Source organism: Theropithecus gelada, chromosome 7b, assembly GCF_003255815.1.
Source record: "Theropithecus gelada isolate Dixy chromosome 7b, Tgel_1.0, whole genome shotgun sequence".
Lineage (NCBI taxonomy): Eukaryota > Metazoa > Chordata > Mammalia > Primates > Cercopithecidae > Theropithecus > Theropithecus gelada.
In genome coordinates this window covers 91,205,397-91,225,273 of record NC_037675.1, presented here as the reverse complement: position 1 = coordinate 91,225,273, position 19,877 = coordinate 91,205,397, and the positions used below count along the sequence as shown (strand labels likewise).

The following is a 19,877-nucleotide window of genomic DNA, read 5'->3' as shown; positions in this document are numbered from 1 at the left end:
CACATTTGCCTTCTTTCAGTTCCTTGAATGTACCTTGCTCTGTCCTGCCACAAGGACCTTGCACATGCTGTTCCCTCTGCTTGGAGAGCTCTTCCCCTCTCGCACCTCCCTTATTAGCTCCCTGCTTCTCAGATTTCAGCCAGGTCTTGATCCCCCAACCTGCTGCCCAGTTCTCGCCCCTATGTCCCACCCTCTCCTAGAACATTCTGTCACTCCTTCAGGGCGCTTAGGACACTGGTAATATTATTTTGCTTGTATTAATAGAATTATTTAATTTTGCTTGTAGAATTCTCTCCCAGGATTGGGTAAAAGCTCAAAGGGACTCTTGTGTTTTCTGCTCACCCATGTATCTTCAGAACCTACTGTGCCTGGACCATAGTGGGCTCTTAGTGTTTGCCTGGTGAATGAGTAACTGAACTCAAGAATCCATTTCTTTTTTCTTTTTTCTTTTTTTTTGGAGACAGAGTCTTACTCTGTCGCCCAGGCTAGAGTGCAGTGGTGCGATCTCAGCTCACTGCAACCTTTGCCTCTCAAGTTCAAGCGATTCTTCTGCCTCAGCCTCCTGAGTAGCTGGGATTGCAGGTGCGTGCCACCACGCCCAGCTAATTTTTGTGTTTTTAGTAGAGACAGGGTTTCACCATGTTGGCCAGGCTGGTCTCAAACCCCTGACCTCAGGTGATCTACGCGCCTCTGCATAGTTACTCAACATGTTCAGTAATACATTTATAAAAGCGAAAAGACTGGATTGACTCAAAAGTCCAACAAAAAAAATGTATTATAAATCCATTTGATAAAATTGCATATGGCCATTAAAAATGAAAATTATAAAGACTATAACAATGGGAGAAACATCTGTCTTACATTTAAGTAGCCGGATCCTAATGTTCTTATGCTGATGGAAGGACAAGTCCAACATTTTCACAGCAATTGATGTAAGATCGTGGAGTGGTGAGTTCTTTCTCCCTTCTCCGAACTCTCCCGTTCACATGCTCGTATATTCAGCAGATACTTATTGAACACCACTGTGTGCCAGACATTGTGCCGAATACTGGGAACAGCACAGTGAACACGATATAGGTGACCTCTGCCCACTGCAGGTTCATAGGCAGGCGAGGAGGATCACTAATCTCAGTCACATTGATGGTCCAGCATTCATGGGCTGTCACTGTGTTCAAGAAAACGTGGGTTCCTTCACCAGAGTGTGTACCATAGGCTACAGAAAATACTTCTAAAATCCGGGTCATCATGATTCGGGTCCTAAAATTTTAAATTGTGGGGGAAAATTGTAGGGTTAATATACCTGTTTCCTTTAGTCTTTAGGCCTTGAAGGAGATTTTCTAAATTGTCTCTGCAGTTTTTAATCACTGTTTATTCCCTTTTAAGGAGGTGGTCATTGGGATGCCATTGACAGGTGGAGGGAAGCAGAACACTTTCCCTGCCCAATTCAGTCTCTTTCTCAAGCATTTGGAGGTTCCTCAGCCCCCGCTTCTAAGAACTAAAAATGCCGCGTTCTCTCCAACATAAATTCTCTTGGTTTTGTCTTCTTACACTTCTGCACTCGGTGACTGTGCCTCTGTGCTTGAGCATAATGTAAATACTTAATTTGTTTAATAAATATCCTGAAATAGCCTCTTTGAGTTGTTACTAGAAGGGCACGAACCTTTTAAGTCACTTAGCCAGCACAGATCAACACTTAATGTCTTTAATGATGAGCGTGATCTTTTTTAGTGGCTGAAATGCTCCATAATCAATGATGTGGCCCTGCCTGGAGGCAGGAGAAACTAGATAATGGGCAGAAAATGTCTTGCTGGACTGGGCCAGTAATTTGAATCCCTGAAATTGGTATTAGTGTGGCAATTTATGGGAGAGCAGTTTCTTCCCAAGGGTAGGAAGAGCTCCCCAACATCCTAATGTCCCTTAGTGATTTACGCTATATTGAAACCCCTCATGAGCCAGTGTCTGTTCCTGGCAGGAAGCCTCTGAGGACTCTTCGCCTCCCCCACCCACAAGGCAAATGCCACACCAGAGTCAGCACAACGGTCACCCGTCTCAGGAGTAATGCTTAGTGCTGGGCAGAGGGAGCGAGGCGGACAGGGTCGGGGAATGAGGATGTCATATGTAATTTGTAAGACCTCCCTCACGGTATGTTCCTTTTTCTTCTCTCATCCCCATACCAACTCTGAGAATTATTGCAGGGATAGAAAACAAATTCTAACTGTTAGATGAAGAAGCACTTCCAGGTTTGGGTCCTCAAATGTCCCCTCTGAACTTTCACTTGGAGTCCCTTAGTTTTAATCCTAGGATTTGATTGATTTGCCCATATTCACGCCCCTCATGCATTTCATAATTTTCTAAATGCTTGTATATGGCCCTCTGAACCTTTATCTCTTTAGACTGAAATTCTCTTGTTAAAAGCCCTTTTGGTCATTCCATTTGGTGTGACTTTTTTATTGTGAGTGGACTCCATTAATAGAGTGCTTTTGATAATTTGAGGGAATTGTTTCATTAAGAAATGTTATTCATTTTTTATGTCATGTATTATTGTCCACAGACCCAGAGGTTTTAAATGCTAGGAGCATGTTGTAAATGAAAACATAAATAATTTATTATAGTCATGCTGAACTAAGGCCAAATTTCCTAGTGGCTCAGTGATGCACATCACATCAGTGAGAAATGGGCTGAGATGTAAAATCTTATTTTCGCAAATGGATTATTGAAAACTAAAGTACAAGCTGTTAAAAACAAATCTTAATTTTTATATAAGTTCCTGCACTCTCATTTAATGGAAAAAAATTCTATCTTCACAGAATTTTAAAATAATTTTTCTACAACCAAGATATACAGAGTAAATTACTCACTTACTGGTGAGTATTTGCTAACACTGTTATGAGAATATCCTTCAGGATTTGGCCATGTCACAGGGTGATTATAAGGTCCTGTACAGGCCTTTGAAATATTACGCTTTTAATTAGATGGAGCAACAGCTAGTCTTTGTTCCTATATCATTATATTATTAACATTCATTGCCGGGACTCCTGGTTGCATCTCATTGCAAGGGAGGCTGGGAAATGTAGTCTAGCTATGTTCCCCGGAAGAGAGGGAAGTAAATTTTGCTGAACACAAAGCAGGCTCTGCCATGGAGTCAAACTCCACCCATCCCCAAATGGATAGCCAATTATCCCAGCTTCTTTTCCTGCCAACCTGTTCCATCCCCACTCGTTTGAATTGCCTTGTTTGAATTTTGCAGAATTCCTATATTCCTATTTCTGGACATTGTTCTTATCCATTGATTCCTGAGTAATAATCACGCTGTTTTAATTACTGAATTGAGGATTTATTTTTGTTTTGATAACATTATTATTTTTAAAAATATTTTTAATTTTATGGCATATTTATTTTCCCAGATAAACTTTTGATTTATCAAATTTCCCAAAGAAAGTAAACAAAAAACTCTACAGTCCTTCTATCACATATTATTAAAAATATATCCCACTCAGAATATTATACTATTAAAGAAAATAAGCATTATTTGACAATTGGTATTTTCTGACTCTGAGGAAGTATACTTTTTAAAAGGCAAGCTTCCGTCCAAACAATGGCTAACAATGTAATTAGGAGGGCATTTACAAATGGCTTGATATTTATAGTTCACATTTCAACTTCAACTCTATTTGTTGCATTAGCAAAATGAAACTCATTAAGCCTTATTCTTTTAGTCCATCTCTCCAAGCTTCTGAACCCACTAATACTCAGCTTTCTTGTATGGAAGTATGTAATCTTTCCTACATTACACTTGAAAGTTCAGCTCATTCCTAAACCTCCAGTCAAGGAGATGAACTTGTTGCTTTCAGAGAGGCCACATCTGTGCACTGAGCCATTATGCCATCTGTTAAAGTGGTCAGAGTTCATTTTATTGCCTCCTTTGTGGAAGGACTTGTACTGTAAAAAGCCTGTGTTATTGAAAACATAATTTTCTTCATCATTATGCTTTCTTTCTAGCCAGATCATAACCTGCTAGAAATCTATTGAGCATAGAGTGAAAAGCTCTTCAGAATAGCTGTTCTTAAGAGATTAAATGATTGCCATCTCTGTCCCATTTCTTTTATCTCATAATCAAGTTCAAGATGATACTGGGTATCTCAGCTGAAGTGATTATATATTTGAAATAGAAATGGCTTTATCTCCACTAATATTTCACATTGTTGATGGTAGGATCTTTTTTCTTTACATTTATATATGCTTATGGTTGCTTATAAATGTCCACAGGGTCAAAGGTTCAAACTACTTTTTTTTTAAAAGGCTAAACATGGCTAACAGGAGTTGGGTTGCATTTTCCAATTTTCTGCATACAAAGATACTAATTGTATAACTAAGATCCAGCTTAGATTCATCAAAATTGAGAACTGGAGCAAATCTTAGCAATCATCTAGCCTAGCCATTCAGCTTGACACGTGAGCAGCTTCAAAGTCATAGCAGGTGAGAAACTTGCCCAGTTGAGAAACTTGCCCAGGACTTGGCAGCAACCTAGCTGAGCAGAGAGCTCCCTCCTGGGAGGTTTCTCCTGGACCACACTGTCTCCCTGCCATATTCAGAGTGGGCCTGTGGTAGTTGCACATTTACGGCATGGGGGGAAGAATGGAAGATCTTAGTGACTCAGAAGTGTGGGAAACAGATTTGTTATTATTAGTTCGAAGATGCACTTTTGCATTTTATCCTGAAAGCTGTCTGATCTGTGCTGTTTTCTTACATTGCCATTTCTCTTCCAGAGAATCAACGTTAGCAACACGATCATATCCCCGGTTATTAGCAGCTCTGTTAAAACACTTGATAGAGAAGGAATATCAAATTATTTCCTGGAAGTATAGTCTAAGGCCTTGGGCTATATGTTGATTGCATTTATCCACATGTCTACAAGTAGTCAATCATCTGAAATGACATACTGAAATTATATTTTCTCCCTTTTAAAATATTTCAAGCTGTCAATGAGATTCCTCGTTCTTAAAATTTAGTAAATAGGAAAAAGTGAGTCATTATTTATGGTTAATCACTTTGGCAAGCAGTGGCTGTATTTTACATCCATTTTTCCTTTTTTCTTGGACTGGAGAATTTATTCCATCACTTGTTAGGGAAAATATATATTAGTCCCCTCAATAGCCTCTTCAGTGCCTTAAGAATCATAATTAAGGCACCATAAACAGAACTTTCTGTTGGATACAGCAAGCAAGTTACTTCTTTAGAATGCAGAGCTGAGGAGAATAATCCAGAATCTTGAACTAGCATCCAAACAGAAATCTAAATTATTTATGGTTTCTTTAAAATGGAATAATCATTTCAAAACTACTATGTTCATTGAGTATCTGCTGTCTGACCATCAAGTTCCAAATACTGCAAGGTTTGGAAAATATTTCAGACAGGATCCTTTGTATGTCAGGATGCTTTCATTTCCAAGTAGCAGAAAATCCATTTCATCCTGCCTTAAACAACACAGGGAATTTATTGGGTCAGTGACTAAGAGTCTTGACATAGGGGAGGCTTCAGGCATGGTTTGTTTAGGCTCCAGCTCACTATGCTGTTCTCTGACTCTTTCCTTCATTATATATAGCTCCAGTCTCAAGCTGGTAATTAACACTTAAAAGCCTGTGCACAAATTATTGAATCAGTGTACCATTGGAGCATAGAACTGTTGTGGAAATTGCACGCTTATGGTAGGAAAAGGCTGTTGCAATAGCAAGCCTCGCCTCTGCATCTCAGGTGTCCGCATTCAAAGAGCTTCTCAACTTGCAAACAAAATTCCTAGACTTCATTATGTTTGTACCAATTCTTTACCAATCAGTAGTGGCCAGGGGAGGAATGACATGTGTTAACTGGCTTAAGCCAATCAATCCTCGAGCCAGTCACTGTGGTAAGGAGAGTGGGATTACAGTCATTGTTTAAGGCCAGTGAGATCCCACTTCTAGAGCTGGGGTGGAGATCTGTCCCCCACAGTCACACAGCTGCTGCATGGCACAGAGCAGGTAGGATGGATGTTGGGGAAGAAACCAACAATGTCCATGGAACTGTTAGGCTAGTAGGCTGAGCTGAGTGCTAATGAGGCCACCGTTTTGCCTGGCTTATGTCATTCTTTATTCCTGGCCTGAACTGGACATTCTCTTATGCTTCACAGTTCATCCTAAACAGCCAGGTCCAGCACTTGCTTATGATCAGATCATAACTATACCTCTGCATCCAAAAGAACCCTATCAGAATCTTATATTCAGGAATACCTTGTCCTCACTCTGAAGGAGCACTTAAAGTCCAATAATACTATTTATTATTAACGAACTAAATATTATTAATAAGACATGTATATTAGACAGTAAAAAGACTGCTGCAGTGTTTTTTTTCTGGTTAACTCTGGCGTTTTAATTGCTTGGAACTCGAAACTTCAGAGCTCTTCTTAAAGACAATATTTAATTTCCTCCAAAAAAAAAAGCATTTTGCAAATAGAGGAATAGTCTGATCTCTTTCGAGTAGTGAGATCTCTTTTACTTGAATGAGAATCTGATAGGACGTGCTATTGCTGATGGCAATTTAAATGCTCTGTGTGAAGTTTCATCTCTCAAAATAAACTTTCCATTGTGTCTTAACCTGGGTTCTTCTTGAAAGCAGAGCCTGATGAGGGCTTGTGTACAGGTCGTTGTGAAACAGAGAATGAGGGAGTGCAAGTGTCTGTCACCAAACTCATTACTACCATGAGCGATTGGAGCTTGATCCTACCAGAACCTCCGAAGAGCCAAGAGAATGACCGCAGAGTTGTCTACGTGCAGCACCGAAGCGGAGAACCATTATCCCCCGGTCCTCATGCCTCATTGGTCAAGGGGTGCCACCTGCTCTGTTCTACCCACATGTGGACGTCTGGGATGCAGAGGGGAGGCTTGGTATTGCAACAGCCTTTTCCTACCATAAGCGTGACATCTCCACAACAGTCCTGTGCTCCTTTGGTACATTGATTCAATAATTCGTCCACAGGCTTTTAAGTGTTAATTACCAGCCTGAGACTGGAGCCATGCACAATGAAGGAAAGAGAAAACAGCAGAGTGAGCTGGAGTGTAAATTGGTCAAGAAGTTCTACCTGCTCTGTGCCTGAAGAGGGCCTTAACACCTTCTTTTTCATGCTTCCATGCTTAGGGGGCAGGGGGTGCCACCCCAGGTATCAGAGCAGTCCCAAATAGCAAAAGATACTGTTACTGGCTCAGGCGAGGCTTTCCCAGCAGCGGCTGGTGTCAAAGAAGGTTGCATAGTGTGGGATGGGCACAGAGGGACCCCAGTACACGCCGAAGAGAATGCAGTGCATCTGCCAGAGTCATGTCGGAGCCTAGAAGAGACCAGAAATCATCTGCATATCTCTTTAGTCTTTCCTGCGTATCTGAATGGCTTCTCTTAACACATGTCTTTAAAAAGGTAAAATTAATAAACACATTACCAGCTGAATTGCTGTAGAGCCCTGCAGGACTCTCATCAACAAAGAGGCAAGCACGCCAGTGGGAAGCAGCAGCGGGCTCCTCAGAAGAGAAGGCTGCTTGCGGGAGAGGGAGTCATCATTACATCTTCAATTGGCGGGTCCTCTCATCCCCAGCAGGGGCGCCTTGCTTGGAGGGTAATTTTTACTTTCACTGTTCAGTCAGTATGACAGCTTTGTCCCTAATGTAATGGCAGTTTTGACTTTGGTTTAAATTATTCCATAAAGAATCAGAAAGAAAAAGCTGCTCTCTCCCTTTTCCCCCACCCCAAAAATCCCACTAAGAAAACTTTTCTCACTTAAATCTTGGCCTCCACATTAAATTTCTCATTCATGTTTCAGGTGAATCAAATACGGCATCAACTTTCAAAATCTCATGTGATTATCAGAGTGACACAAAATAATTACTCTCTGTCAGTGCTTTTGTTGGGAACACAGATATGTCTGGCATAGTCCCTGTTACCACCAGCAAGAGTTTGCCTCTCCAGTGGGGTCTTCTCTGGGCTCATTTCAAAACCTCAGAGTGTTGGGACAATCTTCTGTATGATCTGAGACACATGTGCCTCAGCTGACCCTGAAATCACTTTTTTTTTTTTTGAGAAAAAGTCTTTAAAGCAATTACATCAGTAAGTGTAGATTTAGCTGGACTGTTCGAAAGGATTGCCTTAAACTGTGATTCCTCTAGCTCAATGGTTCTCAACTGGAGCAATTGTGTCCCCCAAGGGACACTTGGCAATTTCTGGAGACATTTTTGGCTGTCACAATTGGGCGTGAGGGGTGGGAGAGGGTCCTACCAACATCTGGCAGGTACAGAGGCCAGAGATGCTGCTAAACGCCCTGCAATGCCCAGGACAGCCCCCTCTCTGCTATATCAGAGCATTGTCTGGTCCAAAATATCAGTTGCGCTGACGTTGAGAAGCCTAGCTCTAGCTATTGTGGATTTATACAATTTGAAATAAGGCCAATTGTTTGGAAAATTCAGATTAAAAAGAAAGAAAATATTCTTTCAGGTGAAAAATATGTAAGTAATATTAAGGAATATCTTAAGACAGAATTGCCCAAAACCCTACCATCTTCATAAGATAAGTTTCTATGTAGCATATAACCTTCAGCTTCTGCCTAAAAGAATATAAACGTTTATAAAATTGCAATTATGGGGCTGACCACAGTAGCTCACGCCTATAATCCCAGCACTATGGGAGGCCAAGACAGGTGGATCATTTGAGGTCAGGAGTTTGAGACCGTGCCTGTAATTCCAGCTACTCGGGAGGCTGAGGCAGGAGAATCGCTTGAACCTGGGAGGCAGAGGTTGCAGTGAGCCAAGATCGTGCCATTGCACTCCAGCCTGGGTAACAGAGCAAGACTCTGTCTCTAAAGTAATTAATTAATTAATTAAAATTAAAATTAAAAAATGAAAACATTGCAATGATGATGCATATACCATTCTGTATTCTTGTTCCCACTTTAAAAATATCACTTTCATAGTCTTTATATCATTTTAATAGAAAAGATTCCATTGTATTAATGTAATAAAATTTAAAGCATTTCCTTTTCTTTCTTTCTTTCATTATTTTTAAGTAACTTGGGTAAAAGCAAGTACTCTAGTCTGAAGCCTGGCTTTGGAGACTTGGACATGGGGTACCCCTGAATAATTTTAAAGAAAATGATTTTCCAAGAAATAACCACTTTCAGAACATTCTAAGAAATTGTTATGATGTCAGCATTTTCATACAAGAAACATTTACTGCTTGTGAGAAACACTGACTATTTACTTTTGTTTTGGTTTGGTTTGGTTTGTTTTTTGAGACAGAGTCTCGCACTGTCACCTGAGCTGGAGTCCAGTGGTGTGATCTTGGCTCACTGCAACCTCTGCCTCCTGAGTTCAAGTGATTCTTCTGCCTCAGCCTCCCAAGTAGCTGGGATTACAGGCACCCACCACCACGCCCAGCTAATTTTTTGTATTTTTAGTAGAGATGGGGTTTCACTATGTTGGTCAGGCTGGTCTCCAACTCCTGACCTCAGGATCTGCCCGCCTTGGCCTCCCAAAGTGCTGGGATTACAGGCTTGAGCCACTGCACCCAGCCAACTATTGACATTTTTTTAATTTAAAAAACCCTAGGTTTTCCTTCAGAATGTATTAGAGCAATATGTTCCCACCCTTTTATTACTAATCTTAATAAAAGTCTCCCAGTGTAAAACCCTGGCTCCTTCAGGGTTGAGACCTCTTAGCTCTGGGTCAGGGAAGCAGCCAGCCTGGGCTGTTGAAGCCCACACAGCACCACCAAAAAGAGCAATTAGAATCTTGTGTAACAAATCTGGATGTGAGAGAGAAAAATGCTAACATTCATGCTGATGAAAGTAATTATAACCACTTGTTTTTCTTTGTTTTTTTTTTTTTTTGAGACGGAGTCTTGCTCTGTCTCCCAGGCTGGAGTGCAGTGGCGCGATCTCAGCTCACTGCAACCTCCACCTCCTGGGTTCCACCGATTCTCCTGCCTCAGCCTCCCCAGTAGCTGGGATTATAGGCGTGCGTCACCACGCCCGGCTAGTTTTTGTATTTTTAGTAGAGATGGGGTTTCACCATTTTGCCCAGGCTGGTCTTGAACTCCTGGTGAAGATAGGGGAGAGGTTAGAACAGGTAATACAAACAATTTGGAAGTACGTAGGAGACGTAACAGTTAATCGAAGGACTTTTGGTCACCGCATCATTGGGGAATTTCATGACTGTTCTCATATGGCATCTCCCTGTGCCTGTACCCTCTCCTGTCTTGGCTTGTCATCTCCTTCCTCCTGGTTGGTCCTAAATTGTTCATACCAAGTAATACAGAGCAGTTCTCTCTCTTTTTTTTTTTTTTTTTCTTTTTTGAGATGGGATCTGGCTCTGTCACCCAGGCTGGAGTGTGAACTCAGCTCACTGCAGCCTCCATCTCCCAGGCTCAAGCGATTCTCCTGCCTCAGCCTCCCAAGTACCTGGGATTACAGGCACGTGCCACCATGCCTATCTAATTTTTGTCTTTTTAATAGAGATGGGGTTTCATCATGTTGGCCAGGCTGCTCTCGAACTCCTGACCTCAAGTGATCCACCTACCTCAGCCTCCCAAAGTGCTGGGATTACAGGTGTGAGCCACCGCGCCCAGCCCAGTTCTGCTCTCTTGAGTCTCTACTCCCAAAATCAGTTCCAGGTCTCCCTTTTGCATCTCAAAAACAAACACACCAAAAAAGCCTTTGATTTCACTGGACCTACATTTCTAGAAGCAGTTATTGTTAATAACAATTAATTCTCCTCTTTTACACTGCATAAACTTTAATTCCTTTGACAAGCCATTTCTGAGATAAAAGTCTGTATATGTGTCTATACCTATATCCCTGTGTCTGGTAAAAGGGCAGCTGCTTCACTGGATTGAAGTGCGTGGTCTTTGGCTGTGGGGGGCGGTTAGAACACGTGCACCCGGTGTTCGGCACTGGTTCACAGTTTCCTGCTGCTTCACTCTAAGTGGTTCAGCCTGACATTCAAGGGGTTCCCCCGCTCCACTGCCCCGTGTTTTGAGCCTCATTTTCCAAAGCTTGTCTCTCATGTGGTCTCGTCTGTACCTACTCTATGCTTTGCAAAATGTGGTTGAGCCTGGAAGCCGTAATTGAGTGACTTACGGATCCCTGAATGATGGGTCTGAGGTGTTTCTCAGGCGTTTATTTATTTATTTATGAGATTGAGTTTTGCTCTTTTCACCCAGGCTGGAGTGCAATGGCACGATCTTGGCTCACTGCAACCTCCACCTCCCGGGTTCAAGCAATTCTCCTGCCTCAGCCTTCCTAGTAGCTGGGATTCCAGGCATGCACCACCATGCCTGCCTAGTTATTGTATTTTTAATACAGATGCGGTTTCACCACATTGGCCAGGCTGGTCTCGAACTCCTGACCTCAGGTGATCCACCCGCTTGGGCCTCCCAGAGTGCTGGGATTACAGGCATGAGCCATCACGTCAGGCCACAAGCGTTTTTAGACTCAGTGAAGACAATGAGGTGATAGTTTCTTTCTTTAATCCCCTAGTACCTCCTGCAAGGTAATAGATTTTCTATAATATTATCAGCTGTTTCCTCAGATTCATTTATTCCACAAATTCATTCATTCAACATTCGTCCTCTGCTGGGGGGCAAGAAGTGGGGCCACAGCAGCAAACAAGACAAAGGTCTTGCCGTCCTCAAGTTTCTTTCGCGTCAGGGTTGTGGGGTGAGGAGGCTGAATTGTTTAGTGCTGAGGGTTTGTTGATGACACCCAAACAACATATTCTAGTTTCAAAACTAGAGCAAACTCACGTTAGGGTTGAATGCTGTAACAGAAACGAGGGGGCTTTTTACCTGATGACATTTCCTTCCTCTCCGCAGCCAGTCACTAATTCTACCCACCACACATCTTTTCTGTCACAGTGATTGGAGTGTGGGTGCTATGAGACCTTCCTTCTTCAGAATGATTCTGTCTGCAATGAAAAACAGTATTTGTTCGCTTTTAAAATGATAGCCGTGAACTTGAATTTCCTCTGCACTCTCTGTGAGATGACCAGACCTGCTTGTATATATGTGATGAGGACGAAAAGTCCAAAGACATAAAGTATTTCAGCATGTCTCATATGAAATATAAATTTAAAATGATGATGCCCTGCCATTCATTATGTGAATAAAATGCCACCCCACACGTTTTGAATACACTTTCCAGTTTTAACAGTTCTTAGTTATACTATGCTCATTTGATGATGGAAAGCTCTGGCAAAGGCAGCAAGAAAAGTCAGAACTTAATACAAGAACAGGCGGGGCACAGTGGCTCATGCCTATAATCCCAGCACTTTGGGAGGCCGAGGCAGAGGGATGGCTTGAGCTCAGGAGTTTGAGACCAGCCTGGCAACATAGAGAAACCCCATCTTTACCAAAAAAATACAAAAAGTAGCCAGGCGTGGTGCTGTGTGCCTGTATTCTTAGCTACTCAGGAGGCTGAGGTGGGAAGATTGCTTGAGCCGGAGAGGTGTGGAGGTCGCAGTGAGCCGAGATCGCGCCACTGCACTCCAACCTGGGTGACACAGTGAGACTCCATCTCAAAAAAAAAAGTTAATGCAATAACAATGAGGTCGTTTACTCAGAAAGTCAGGCAAAGGGACTCACTTCTCTACAAGCATTCAGCATCTCAATAAGTGAATAAGCACACTCGCACACACAAAAAATATTATCAGAAGCAGTTTATTCGAAACATTATTTTTCTAGGTTATTCACTTAACTCACTGTCTGAGATTTATAGTTCAACCATACCAGTTCAGAGTGGAAAGAAAAAAGGCTGTTTATCTAATCCAATTCCTTGGGAAAAAATACTTAGGCAATATTAAGAATCTTCAATTATCTAATTTAATAAAAGGGATGATTCATATTCTGTAGTTAGTAACGTGATACTGATTATTTCTAATCCCTTAGAAGAGATCTGACACTATACTTTTGGTCCTGTGTAGCATGAAATCATCATGTATATTTTACCAAAAGAAGTAATAAGAATAATGGCCTCCGCAGTCTGCAGTCATTTTATACGAACACACTGCAACATGGTTTTGCCCTGGGGCAGAGAAGTAGGGATTTTTCTCTACTTCAAAAGAATGAAAAATTATCATCACTCTATCCAGAACCATTATAGACTTCAGAGACTTTGGCATGAAATATTCAGAAAGTTTATTTTAGAATTCAATATTTTAAAAGCCTGCTTTAAAACTATTACAGTGATTAGTGGCTCTTTTGCTTGGGCCAGTCCTTGCTTTAAAAAGTCCTATGTCATGGTTGATACGAATTTGAGGTTTGAACAAAATATGATTGGCATCAACCGCAGGAGCTACTTGTAAGGCATTGTTTTAGAATGCCCCCCAAAGAGGACTTGGGACCACTACTCCTCAGTTATGCTTTCAAACACACTTTTTTTTTTTTTCTTAATTGTGATGGAGTCTTGCTCTGTCACCCAGGCTGGAGTGCAGTGGCGTGATCTCTGCTCACTGCAACCTCTGCCTCCCTCCCGGGTTCAAGCGATTCTCCTGCCTCAGCCTCCCGAGTAGCTGGGATTACAGGTGCCCGCCACCATGCCTGGCTAATTTTTTGTATTTTTAGTAGACACGGGATTTCACCATGTTGGCCAGGCTGCTCTGGAACTCCTGGCCTCAGGTGATCCACCAGCCTTGGCCTCCCAAAGTGCTGGGATTACAGGTGTGAGCCACTGCATCTGGCCTGCATATGTTTTTGACATATCACAGAAAGACATGTGTAAGATAATTAGAAAGAGCCATTTCTTTTTGTCTTATATAATCTGTGTATTTGGCTTCATCTCTTTAAATATGTGGAATATATTATTTCTGTAAGTTTTAATAAATACCCTTTCTTTCTTGCAAACATTTATTATCAGTGAAAGAAAAGGCATCAATCTCAGCCTTCAAGTAGATAAAGTAGGTTCCTCTGTCACACAGACATGCAAATAAATAAAGATTCTAATGTGCTCTCGGTGCATAGGTGTTAACGAGAATAATGTGTAAATGACTTTTTGTTTCATTTTCCAGGGAAGTAGATCGAGACTCAGATGGTCACGTCAGCTTTAGAGACTTTGAATATGCCCTGAACTATGGACAGAAGGAAGCCTAACTATTGTGAAATACTTTTGGTAACTCTGGGGAGATCAATAGATTGTAATGTCAGCAGACTCTACTAATGATGTTATACTACAGACTTGTGATTAAACATTTTAAAAATTTTTAATTTTTGTGGGTACATAGTAGGTGTATATGTGTATTTATACACACGCACATATATATGGGTTACGGGAGATATTTTGGCACGGGCATGCAATAAGTAATTGACTAAACTTTTAATCATAATTTTTGGATGCTGATGATGGACTTGCATCTCGGAATCCTAGAGGTGGTTGCTGCCAGGGGTCTCCTTCTGTGTGGCCAGCAGACCTAAGTCAGGCTGCCATTGATAGAGCTGGGGCTGGGGATGGCACTGGTGGTCCCCTTCCTCCTCACTCTTCTCGCCCCCCACCCTCTCCACACTGCAGACTGGGGTGCTCCACTCACTCACCTCATTGTCCTCACCATCCCACCTTGGGTCCCTGAATCTCATCAGCTCCTAATATCTGCAGAGGGGCAGCCTTTTCCTGCCAGTGGTGCCAGTTTCCTTCATTTGCTCAACATTGGTTGAACAAATAATAGCACCTACACATACAGAGTATTTACTATGTTCCAAGCAATGAGCCTGGCCTTGGGAAGCACAGGCTTAAGACTTCTCTAAGATAGGCTCATGCCTACAATCCTAGCACTTTGGGAGGCCAAAGCAGGAGGATCACTTGAGCCTAGCAATTGGAAACCAGCCTAGGTAACATACCGAGACCCCATCCCTTCCCAAAAATTAATAATAAAAAATTATCTGGATTTAGTGGCATTATCTGGATTTAGTAGTCCCAGCTACTTGGGAGGCTAAGGTGGGAGGATCATTTGAGCCCAGGAGTTTGAAGCTTCAGTGAGCCATGATTGCACTGTTGCACTCCAGCCTGGATGACAGAGCAAGACCCTGTCTCTAAAAAAAAAATTTCAATTAAAAAAAAAAAAAAAAAGACTTCTCTAAGATTATGTCCCTGAGTCCAAATCATCACTGTAAAGCGGTCCCAGAGCACTGTCTGTACAAGACAAGGAAACTGGATTGGGCTAACACAAGCAAGCCCTCTTGGGCTGTATACAGAGGAAGAACAGAGTAGTAAGGGTGCTGGGGGCAAGAGACATGTTTGCAGAACCCTTTAGGATGGTCTAGGCTTGGGAGTCTCACTGCACAGAAGCAAGCCTTGAGCTGCTCAGCTGCCCTCTGCTGCACACCCCCTGGCTCCTAGCAGTCGTGTCCTGCACCCAGAGCCTCAGCCGTGTGTGTTCATGTTCCCCATGTCTTGCCCATCCTGCTCGGCTCCAGTCACTGCTATACTGGTGCAAGAACAGCAATGCTGGACACTCAGCATTTATTGATGGTAATTCCAAAATACTGGTATCAATACTCTGATTTATAAGTGTTCAGAATGCATAACATGAACATTAGTCAAACAACTTTATAATTCGCTTTTTAAGTGTTAAAATTTAAAAGTCAAGTAAAATTGTAAATTTGTAATATAGAAACATTAAGCATCATTATCTTACAAAGTATTAGCAGAAAACCTTAATAAAAATAAATGTTTGGGTTTATTTTTTTTGAAACAGAGTCTCACTTTGTCACCTAAGTTGGAGTATAGTGGCACGATCTTGGCTCACTGCAACCTCCGCCTCCTGGAATCAAGTGATTCTTATGCCTTAGCCTCCTGAGTAGCTGGGATTACAGGTGTGCACCACCACACCCAGCTAATTTTTGCATTTTTAGTAGAGAAGGGGTTTCACCATGTTGGCCAGGCTGGTCTTGAACTCCTGACCTCAAGTGATCCGTCCATCTCGGCCTCCCAAAGTGCTGGGATTACAGGCATGAGCCACCATGCCTGGCCAATAAAAATAAAGTTTTAAACTGTCAAATAAGAGGAGTGTAAGAAGATGTGACAGCTAAATGCCATTTGGTATCCTGGATGAGATCATGGAATAAAAAATAGACATTGGCTGGGTGCAGTGGCTCACGCCTGTAATCCCAGCACTTTGGGAGGCCGAAGTGGGCGGATCATGAGGTCAGGAGATTGAGACCATCCTGGCTAACACGGTGAAATCCTGTCTCTACTAAAAATACAAAAAAAAAATTAGCCGGGCATGGTGGTGGGCGCCTGGAGGCTGAGGCAGGAGAATGGCATGAACCCGGGAGGTGGAGCTTGCAGTGAGCCGAGATGGTGCCACCACGGCACTCCAGCCTGGGCGACAGAGCAAGACTCCATCTCAAAAAAATAAAAATAAAGACATTAAGTAGAAACAAATCAAGTATGGACTTTAGCTAATAATAATAATGTATCACTATTGGTTCATTAATTGTGACAAATGTATCCTACTCATATATAATGTTAATAGTAGGGGAAACTGGGTGAGGTATATGGGAACCCTCTACTATTTTCATAATTTTTCTATAAATCTAAAACTATTCTAAAGTTAAAAGTTCATTTTAAAAATAAAGTCTTATTCAAAACCTAATAAACTAAACTTTATCTAAAATGAAGAAAACATTGAAAATCAAATAGAAGTAAAATCTTATTTCAAAAACAAAGTGGATCAATTGTATTATTGAGTAGCTGTTGTGTTTATGTACGAATTGTTCCAGTTGATGAAAAATTGATGAATTGTTCCTTTCTGATTTTGGGTAGAGTTTTGTTCAGCAAGTATTTTCATCGTAAGTTGAATAATTGAGTCGTTGATCCTGATCTCAGAACATAAATGATGCATACTTCAGATTTTTTAAAATATCAAAATTAGAGTAATACATGAACAAAGTGGCATTATTCAGAAAGCCATAACCTCCTATTGCAGTGACTGTTCGGACCTCATTTCTCCCGGGAAACATGACAAGGGAAAGGGAGGGGCCACTTCCCACAGTTGATGCCGCAGGCGAGAGGCCAAGTTGGGGATAGCTGTTGGGCAACTCCCTTGACCCTGGACTAGTCAAGGCTCTTTTTTGCCTCAATGACAGAAAGCCACCCAAACTAGCTTAGACTGCAAGAGAATGTACTGGAAAACACTGGGCTATCTGATAGAACTAACATAGAGACAGCAGTGGTGCCGTGGGTTTCCAGGATAACCAGAACCAACCATACCAGCACCTTCAGATTCTGCCTCTCTCCCACAGTCACAGACAGCCTCACAGCATCCTGAAAAGGAATTGGCTCATGATCCATTCAGTTCCAAGTCTAGAGACCCCACATAGAGGCTCTGATTGGCCACCTGGAGCACTCAAATCTGGTTCACTCAGGGGGTATGGATGTGGCCACTGGGGACTCGCCCAGGTGTACCCAGGGCTGGTCGCAGAGAGGGGAAGTTTGTAAGATCTGAGCAGACATCCCATTTTCTTTCTTAGAAGAAAACCATATGTCTGTCTAGGTGTAAACTATAGTCTAGAGGGGAGAGTGCTCCTCGGATTTGCTACTTAGGAGGATCCAAGCTCTCAGGGCGAATACAGAAAGAGAGAATGAGAAGCCACTCATGTCACCTTCCCCTTCTTTTCACTTGCTCTGGGCCCAATCCAAATCCTCATCCCATAAGCTTTTTCCTCAGCTTCTCACTTCCAAGTCCTAGTCCCTGTCTTTGTCCCCAGTCCACATGCTACTGTCTGTGCGGAGTGACTTTGTTGATCTGATTTCAGTTGAGTGGCCCAAGGGTGGACATCTATTGAGCAACTCAGTCTCTTCCCTTGGGAAACACCAAGAGTGGGCATGAGTGAGAGACAGCAGTGCCCCTCTGAGGGGCTGAGTAAGTGGGTCTGACTCAGGAGTGAGTCGCACACATGTTTTCTACCATATGGCCTGGAAACCCAAGGCAGCTAGTTGGCATTGAGAGCAGAGAAAAAAGAAAAAGACCCCGAGAGGGGAACAAGAAAGGAGACAAGAAGCCCTATGGTGCTTGGCTTCTGGTTAAAGCTTGTATCCAAGGCCCAGTCATAACCCTCTGGGTCCTGTGAGGTAACCCTGTATCCTCCCAATAAATCTTTCCGCTCAAGCCAGCTGGAGTTGCTTTCTGTTATTTGAAACCAAGAGAACCCTAACTATTGTAAGCATCGAGCCAAGGACAGAGTCTTGGGCAACGTTAACATTTACTAGGACAGCAGAGAAAAGTCTTCTAATGAGACTAAGAAGAAGCAGTTGAAGGTGGAAGCAGAAGCTGTTGCCCCCTTCTCTCTGTGATTCCCCTGCCCCCACTTGCCATCTCCCTGTGACCCATCTTCCCCATGGCAGCAGCTCTCAAAGGGGTCACCAGTGAGCTGCTAATGAATGGCCAAACCCACCAGCCCTTCTCTGACCTCATCATACTTGTCGTTTCTCCTGGGTCTGCCCTGACAGCTGCACCTTTGAAATCCTTCCCTTTTAGTTTCCATGACATGGGTCTCTCCTGGTATTTCTGTGCCCATTTTTTCCCCTCTGTCTTTTCCTGCTTCCTCTCCTACAACCATCCCGTAAGTATTAGCATTTTCCAAGGCCCTGTGTTTGGCCAATCTTCTTGATCCACACATTCTCCAAGGATGATTTCATCACCACCAAGATTTCAGCTATCGTCTTTATGGGTATGACTCTACAAACAAATCTTTGACTTGACCTCAGCTCAACTCCAGACCTGTGTTTTCATTTGCCTATCAGACTGCTATGCAAACTCGTTGAATTAAAATCAGACTCGTTGTTCCCCTCATTTTCAAAACCATTTTCCCATTCTGTGTTTCTTTTTCCTAGCCACCGCCCCACCCCCCACCCAGAGCTGTCATCCAAGCCAGCTGCCGCAGCGTTCTTCTCAAGTCTCCCCCATCTTCCTTAGCTCCGTCATCCAGACACTTGCTGAATCCTTTTGAGCCTGGCTCTGTAAACCCTTCATGGCATTGTCTTCCATCCCGTCCTAATCATTCTGCCCTTGTCCTTATTCCCCCTTCCATCCTTCCACCTAGTTGTTTGTTCTTCTACTCGTTGACATAAAGATGAGTAAAAGATGTGCAAGTAAAAAGCAAACCCTGCTGTCAACAAATTTTAATCTAGCATGTCCGTAATCTTCCCAAAGCACAGACAAAATTACTTTGTCTCTACTCAAAAGCTTTAGGTGGCCATCTTTTCTATTGGATAATGTCTAAACCTGTAATAGGCCATTCAAAGCCCTCCATAATCGAGTATTAATCTATATTTTCAGTCCCATTGTTCACAACTACCTCTGCCATACCACCCCACAACCAGGTAAACTCACACACAGTCCCTTCTCCTAAATACACCAAAAACAAGACATCTTTGCCCAAAATAGAGGAGTAACAAATACTCTTGGAATTAATATCTGACAAGATAATAGGAAAATGCAACCATAAAATAATAAAACTCATTTTGAAAAACATCCGGGACCATCTTCATCATAATGAGAAATTTTCCCTTCACTTTGTCACCTTGGGAAGGGGGACTAATTATGCCAGGTATTTTGTATATTTGTTTTATTTTTTAAATTATTGAGATAGATATTAGTCATCTTCTCTTATAAATGAGGAAACAGTCCCGGAAAATCTAAGTAACTTGATTGGAGGCTAAGTGATGGTGATGGGAGAAGAGTGTCAGGGTGGTGATTCAAACCTGTCAGCCTGACGGAAAACATATGCCTTTCCTACGATGCTACATTATTACCTCCAGTGGGAAAATCATCTATGGCATTGATTCATATTCTATGGTGACCCTTCATTTTCAACTTAAA

General features: G+C 42.3%; 1 protein-coding gene across 2 annotated transcripts in view; it reads left to right on the top strand.

Annotated features, from left to right (window-relative positions):
* The window catches only part of EFCAB11 (EF-hand calcium binding domain 11), a 159,517-nt gene extending 145,252 nt beyond the window's left edge, over window positions 1-14,265 (top strand). For both annotated transcript variants that reach the window (XM_025390908.1, XM_025390909.1), the window contains exon 6: window positions 14,070-14,265. In XM_025390908.1, coding sequence (XP_025246693.1) covers window positions 14,070-14,151 — 82 coding nt within the window. In that variant the 3' untranslated portion in view covers window positions 14,152-14,265. The remainder of the gene's footprint in view (window positions 1-14,069) is intronic.
* Window positions 14,266-19,877: the final 5,612 nt, after the last annotated feature.